Source organism: Pelobates fuscus, chromosome 10, assembly GCF_036172605.1.
Source record: "Pelobates fuscus isolate aPelFus1 chromosome 10, aPelFus1.pri, whole genome shotgun sequence".
Lineage (NCBI taxonomy): Eukaryota > Metazoa > Chordata > Amphibia > Anura > Pelobatidae > Pelobates > Pelobates fuscus.
Window position 1 is genome coordinate 151,806,999 of NC_086326.1, and position 7,738 is coordinate 151,814,736.

A 7,738-nucleotide genomic window follows, 5' to 3' on the forward strand; every position below is an offset into this window, starting at 1 on the left:
TGTATATCTGTATGTGTATTTCTATGAAAATTTGTGTATGTGTGTGTGTGTGTGTGTCTATTTGAGTGTATCAAATGAAAATATATATATATATTGTGTGTGTGGTTCATATATGTCTGCCAGTGTGTTTGTGTGTGTCAGTGATATGCGTGTCTGTCTGTCAGTGAATGCGTTTGTTTAGGTCACCAACCCCCTCCGATCGTATGGTGTTTTTAGTTGCCTTTTTTCCAACGCCGTGCTGTTATTTTTTTGTATTGGTACGCGCAGGTACCTGTAACTGTATAGATTTTGCTCGCAGGCACTCATTTTCATCAATAACATGGTGTATTGGTACTCACAGGTACCCCAATAACGAAAAACACGGTATGAGTGGATACGCAGATCCCTTCAGGGTAATACTTGTGGCAAACAAACATCCAAAATAACTGGTTGAAGAGGCCGTAAACGGTGCCTAGGTCTGTGTGCAGTGCGCCTCCGGATATCCGGACAGTGTGGGCCAGGTGCCCGAACCGCGCTAGTTCTGGGTGGATGTATGAACAATGTGTGCCTTTTGGTAGAGATCTGGCATTTGTGCATAGCATAACAATGATTTTCACCAGCCCACTTTATCAGGATGGATACATTTTGTGAACGTGGTATTCTGCTATTCAAAATTTCAACCAACATGTGAGAATATACATTAGATGAATCAAAGGGGTGTTAAAATGGGCAAAGCAAATACATAATATAACGTACCTATGTGTGTGTATATCTGCATTTCCCTCCATTTGGTTCACAGATCAAGAGAGAAAGTAAACAGAGGAAAGAAGAAGCAATATATCATATATATATAATTAATGAAGAGAATTATAATAAATGTGTAAATGTAGATTATATTATGATATTAAGAAGGATAATTAAAGATTGGCTGTGTTATATGTTAGTTCCTCCTTGTCTGTTTTTCTATGTTGTTTTCCTTGTAGTCCTGTATATTGTTGTTTTTGAAGATAGGTATATTTGTACTATATTTAGCGCTGCACCTTTTCTTGGTATTTGGTGTGTTTAGTGAACGGATCTCACACAGGTGTTTTCACTTAGAGGTGTTGGGGTTATGTATTCTCTGGTGAAATGCAGTTTGTAACTACATTAATCTCTCGCTCATTTATTCTTGATTCTATGATTTCTGCCCTCGGTGATCTATCTCTAGCAGACTCGGCATTGAACAAGGCACTATGCATGCAGAGAATCCAGACAGCTGAATTCAGACTTATTATTGAGCAATGGACCAATTACTAAAATCTGCACCCGCTGGAGGTGCAGCCCTCTTGCTCCCTGCCCCAGCACCAACCCCCCCTCAAGGCATGCCTGCCAATGGCAGATGTTATAATGATGAGGAATCTTCCTTCCTGTACCCTTCCCGGAACTGCATATCGTGGGTATCGGTGATAAAATTATACACCCCTGTTCAGTCAATATCCTCTAAACTGATGAATATACATATGATATTATTTTTTTCCTGATTTCCTTAAAAATTAGTAAGTACATCACTGTGACAAACTCCCCTTTTTTAGGGAGTTTTCCATGAGTTTTTGGAGGGGACTACTTGCCAGCCTCCTGTCCCAAGACAATGAGCCCTGCAAAAAGACATGCTAAAAAGTCTATTTTGGCTTATTGGATTTTAAAACACTTTGTCTGCCCCTTTAAATCCATGTAAAAATATGCCTCTTCCCCTCCCCCTTTTTCCTGTCCTATTGTTCTCCAGCAGGGCGTTGTCCCAGGGACACTGCCAGACCAGCTGAAACTGGCTGCTTTGTCCCTCCTCAATCTTCCATCAGCCCTTGCTATTTTCTGACCTCACCATTCCTTGTACTATAGGGCACTTTTAACATTGGACATATTGAGCGCTCAGATCCAAGCTATCTGGGGATATGTTGGACATATAGGTCAAACATTGTATTATAAGAGTTATGTATTTTTATGTGGTTTTTGTAACAGTTTTTGGCTTTTCCTGTTACTGGAGATAATTAAGTTACCACAGCCACTTAAGCCAATTATCTCCAGGATAGAGGAGGAGATAGACTGGTCGGTCAAATGTGACTTCCATAAAACTTTTGAACCCCTGCTCTGATCTGGATGATTTTTGGATATGTTGTTCACCCAGATCAGGGCTATCCATGGATTTATATTTGTGGGGATATGTTGTTGTATTGGGGTGTTTCTGGACTTTGGGTAAAACTTGATATTTTCTGCCTGTGGTAATTGAGTAAGTCCATTGTGTTTGGTAATTGTATCACAGGTAGAGGGGAGGGTTTGTGTACATTAGCTGGGAGTGTCTGACTGTACAATACTTTGTTGATTGGCTGTTGTGACTTTGTGTCCTGTGCTCCACAAGGTCCACGTGGGTGGTAACCTTGTGGGGAAAACTGTATATAAGAAATGCCTTTGTGCTCATTAAACCAGTTCTACTTCACCCTCAATTTCGAGTCCTGTCTCTTATTGGGGGAAACAGCTACAAGGGATTGCTATGCTCTTCATACTCCCTTGGATAATTACTAAGCTCTTTTAAGAGCTTGTTCCTGCTTTACTCTCTGGGGAAAGAGAGGTTCATCCACTGGAACCTGGAGCCTTGTCGTAGGTCCAGGGTGGGTAGGAGACGGCGAAACCCCAACCAAGCTGTGGCGGTTCGTGGGGTCTGCGGTGGTTATGGTCTCTGGTTGAGTGCTTGGAGCCTTCAGGAAGCGCTAGGAGCATCCTTCAACGGAGGTACCCAGTTGGGGTGCCAGGTGATCTGTTACAATCACAATATTAACCATGTCAGTTTATACCACCATTTAACAAAATAAGGAGAGAATCATAAATTCGGGGACCATTTTAAGCTCTTGAGGAACAGGTTAAGAATTACTGGCCTAAAATATCTGATCCATAAATCTATGTCTGATGTTACCTTACGAGGATAAAGTAAGACTAATTGTAGATCCCTTTGCTCACACACAGTCAAGACAATATTACAAAACCTCTAACTACCGGTACTCAAATTGGTTAACTATTGTTGGCTTTCTAATTTTCAAAAAGTTATAGATGCCTTAAGCTCTGAAATGATTTGCACTATGACAAATTGCACTATGTTCTCGGTTGATTTGTTTACCTTTAGCTAATATTTGACATTTTTTTCTCCTGCGTGTTTGACCAAATGTCTTGTCAAATATCCCTTCAATACAAAACATTTTCCACATTCAGAACATTCATAAGGTTTATCTCCAGCATGGATCTTCTGATGAGTAACTAGGCCTGAAGGGTTGGTGAAACATTTCCCACAATCTCTACACCAGAAAGGTTTCTCCCCTGTATGAACCCTCTGGTGTCTGACAAGATGTGAGTGGCTTGGGAAGCATTTTCCACACTGAGAACAAAGGAAAGGTTGTTCTCCAGTATGAATCCTCCGATGAATTGCAAGCCCCGACCCATCAGTGAAACATTTCCCACAATCAGAACAAGAGAAAGGCTTTTCTCCCGTATGGATTCTTTGATGGGCCAGAAGGCCGGAGTGAGCAGTAAACCGTTTCCCACAATCAAAACAGGAGAATGGTTTCTCTCCAGTATGAATTCTCTGATGGGTAACAAGACTTGCCTTGTTCTTGAATCGTTTCCCACATTCAGAACACGAGAAGGGCTTTTCCCCTGTGTGAATTATCTGGTGTCTAACAAGATGCGAGTGACTAGGAAAGCATTTCCCACACTGGGGACAAGGAAAAGGTTGCTCTCCTGTGTGAATCCTCCGATGTATTGCAAGGCCTGATCCGTCAGTAAAACATTTACCACAAACAGAACAGGAGAAGGGCTTCTCTCCTGTGTGGATTCTCTGATGGGTCATGAGATTTCCATTAGTGGAAAAAGCTTTCCCACAAGCAGAACACGAGAATGGCTTTTCTTTTGTATGAATTTTCCAATGAGCAGCAAGAATGGAGCTGCAGGTAAAACATTTCCCACATTCAGAACAAGAGTAAGGAGTCTCTCCTGTGTGAGTTCTCTGATGAATCATGAGCAGTGAACGACTGGCAAAATATTTCCCACAGTCAGAACAAGCAAAGGGCTTTTCTCCTGTGTGGACCTTCTGATGTGTGATCAAACCTGAACGGTCAGTAAAACGTTTCCCACAAACAGAGCATGAAAATGGTTTCTCTCCTGTGTGAATTCTGAGGTGTGCAATGACATTTGAACGATTGCTAAAGCGCTTTCCACACACAGAACAGGCAAATGGTTTCTCTCCTGTGTGTATTCTCTGGTGAGTGATAAGTTCTGCCTTCCGTATAAAACATTTCCCACATTCAGAACATGAGAACGGTTTTTCTCCAGTGTGAATTCTTTGGTGGACTTTAAAATGTGTCTTATTATTAAATGATTTATTACACTCCGGACATGTAAATAACAGTTTCTCTCCTGAGTGAGAGCCTTGGGATATGCAATTGGACAGTTTCCCAATTTCTGAAGTCGACTTCTTCTCATTGTGAATTGCCTTATGGATAACAAGTTCTGAGTTACAAGCAAAACATTTCAGACACTCAGAGCAGGTGTACAACCTGTCGATTGCATTGGGGTGATGGCATGTACGGAGGTTCATACTGCTCTGTATTACGTTCTTGTGATTTGTAAGAGCTGTAGATGAATGTTCTATAAATCTACATATTATGGTGCTTTTGTTATTGTCGTCTTCCAGTGAGGCGGATTCCTCCTTAACATGAATTTTTGGATAGTCTCTCTGTGTATAAATGTCATTGTCTGTTTTAGTTTCATCTTCATATAAAGTAGTTTCCTCCTTAACCTGAAAAGATCTATATTCAAGAAGTAAATAAGAATCAGTAAGACTTCCCTCTTCACATGAGGCCAATTCCTCTTTGATATGAGTAGATGGATATTCTGTCGGTGTCTGTTCTGTGGGTTTATAAATGTGAGTGTCTGTGAGATGTTCTTCTTCATCATCTAAGGCTGATTCCTCCTTAATATGAGTAGATCTAGTGTCTGTTAGTGTATGTTCAGGGAGTGGGTCCATGTTTATATTATTAAAATGTTCTTGCATCAGTGAAATGGATTCTTGAGTCACATATCTTGTGGGTTGGCCCTTCTCTCTTCCTTAGTTTTCGAATAGTCAAGCATCCCTTATCCTGGTTAGTTATACCATCCTCCTGTTCATAATCATGGATTGCAATAATGGTGTGGTCGTTTTCTATTTATTTACTGGTCACAAATCCATCTATTGGGGAAAAATAAGATCACATTATTTGCAATAAAATGCTGGATAGTTATAGAGTAAGTGGGTCTTGGCATAACAAACTGTGGAGGTCCTATCTGTTCATTTATCAATCTTCCTTAGCTCATTAAAACACATTTGCAAAAGGGTAATAAGCGCTCTCTTCTCAAGGGTGAGCAGCAGTTCACCAACAAGGTGTTCCCTCTACCTTGTGATAAATGGACAGATAAAATAGAAAGGTGAACAGCGCTAAAGATCAGAAAATGTACATACGTTTAGTAGAAATACTGAGCCAGCGGAGTAACTTAAAAAAAGAGAAACAAAAATACAAATAATGGTACAGTATGTATGAACGATATAATTCCACAAGAACAAAGGTGTTATATTCACACTCACACTTTGAGGAGCTATATCAGCTCGGTGTTAAGAGCCTGGATAGAATAATCCCCGTCTATGGATTTCTTGAGGTTCAAGACCGTTGGTGAATTTATAGGTGTAAGTATTCGTTATATAAAAAACAAGAGTAAAATACGCCACATGGTATAGTACGTAAATAAAAATATAGTAGTAAGAGTAGATGATCCTACTTACATATACTAGAGCAACGACCTGCTCTAGTTTGGAGAATTTCAGGTGGAATAATCCCCACCTCGGGATATAGTGGACCCAGGTATAGCAGCAAAGCAGTATTAAATAGGAAGGAGGACAAAAAAATTACTGGATGGTTTAAAAATTATATATACTTTAATACAATAAGTAAAAAGTGAATAATAAACTATAAAACCAGTCCTGTTTAAAAGTCCAAAATTCTTCCTCAAACAGGAACAACGGTTCATTTTGGCACTATTAAAGTTTGTGTTAACACACAGTTACTTTACATTCAATGGCAAATATTTCCTACAACTGAGAGGTACTACCATGGGGTCATCATGTGCACCCAGTTACGCCAACCTATACTTGGGGTGGTGGGAAGAGACTATGGTATTCACTAGCTCCAATGAAATTTACACTTCACCTATATTTAAATGGTATCGCTATATAAAACAATCTCCAATCAGCCTTCAATGACTTATCGAAGAGCAAGAAATCTGGCAGATCACTTAACACACAGCCACTTGAAACCGGCACAAACGATATCAACATGGCTCCAAACCAAAGGTCTTTTCAAGTGTGGCCACTGCAAGGCCTGTAACTTTATTTTACCTTCTAAAACGGTGCATAATAAAAGAACATCAAAAGACATAGTGCTTAATTCTTTTATCAACTGTAGGTCCACTAATGTGATTTACCTTATAACATGTGAATACGGTTTACAGTACATTGGCAAAACGTATCAACAACTACGTAGACGAATTTTACAACATATTAATTCCATCACTAATCCTCATATGGATACACCCATTGCCAAACATATACGACTAAATCCTGCCTCAAAACCTAGTGCACTAAAGTTTCAGGTGATTCAAAAAAATCTTTCAGAATCATCGAAAGGGAGATATAAACATCTCCTTACTAAAGGCTGAGTCCCGTTGGATTTACTCATTCCAAACATTATACCCCAAAGGACTAAGTGAGGAGTTTAATTTCACTTCATTTATTCGCTCATGAATGTTTATGATTGACCCCTTTCTTTCCCCCCCTGTGTTTGACACTATGGCTTTACATTTGTATAAGCTAGTATTTCTGTATGTGTTAAGTATATACAGAGGTACCACAATATTAAAATGTAAACCTGCCTTTTTAGCTATTAATGGTCTAAGCTAGGACCCACTGGAGTTAATATACTTTAAATTTATACACTAACATTCCTGCAATAATTGAGACATCATTCATGATAACCACCATTCATCATACATATGGATTGAGATTGAATTTGATAATGTGTTTATCATCTTTCTTTCCCTTTTTATAGCCAAATGATGACGGTTAAACCCGTACTCAGGTTCCCTTGGAAGAGCCGACTTTCAGCGAAACGCGCGTCGGGACTAGCTTAGTGGAGGGTGGAGGTATCAGACAGGGACGATGCTGCAGCTGTGACTTTTCGATACTTATACAGCCACCCTCTTTAATCTTATTTGGTTTATGTAGTGGAATGCATTAAGCCTGTCCTGTACCATTCTTATGTAACTGTGTTCAGTAGGTTAATTGTGTAGTATTTTTCATATTGCTAGTGTATTTTCATGCATTAAACTTATGTTATTCGGTAGTTTCCATCCGTACGCTATACGAATGGAAACTACCGAACTGTGGGACCACCCCAGAGAGAAGTGTGGCAGCTATTAAGGTTAACACTTTCTCTGACCGCAAGTTAACAGGCTCGTTATGTGTGTTTCTGGGCGGCTGCCATTCGTATGCGTACACGTGGCGGCGGCCATCTTACGCATACGAATCTCAGCGGTGTTTGGTCGTCGAGTGTCTGGAACTCAAATCGGCCACTCGATCACCTGAACACCGCTGAGACCTCCAGAGCTCCATAACTCACGAACGGGAAGGCTAATCAGAACCCCGTTCGGT

The 7,738-nt window shown here is 40.1% G+C and overlaps 1 protein-coding gene across 1 annotated transcript; it reads right to left on the reverse strand.

Annotated features, from left to right (window-relative positions):
* Positions 1 to 1,989: 1,989 nt before the first annotated feature.
* On the reverse strand, positions 1,990 to 5,097 carry LOC134575192 (gastrula zinc finger protein XlCGF26.1-like). Its single transcript, XM_063434434.1, has one exon. It carries the CDS (start codon positions 5,051 to 5,053, stop codon positions 3,131 to 3,133), a length of 1,923 nt encoding a protein of 640 aa, XP_063290504.1. The 5' UTR covers positions 5,054 to 5,097; the 3' UTR covers positions 1,990 to 3,130.
* Positions 5,098 to 7,738: the final 2,641 nt, after the last annotated feature.

What these genes read in the sequence shown, in the direction of transcription:
- LOC134575192 (XM_063434434.1), bottom strand. Translation starts at nt 5,053, where the DNA reads ATGCAAGAACATTTTAATAATATAAACATGGACCCACTCCCTGAACAT.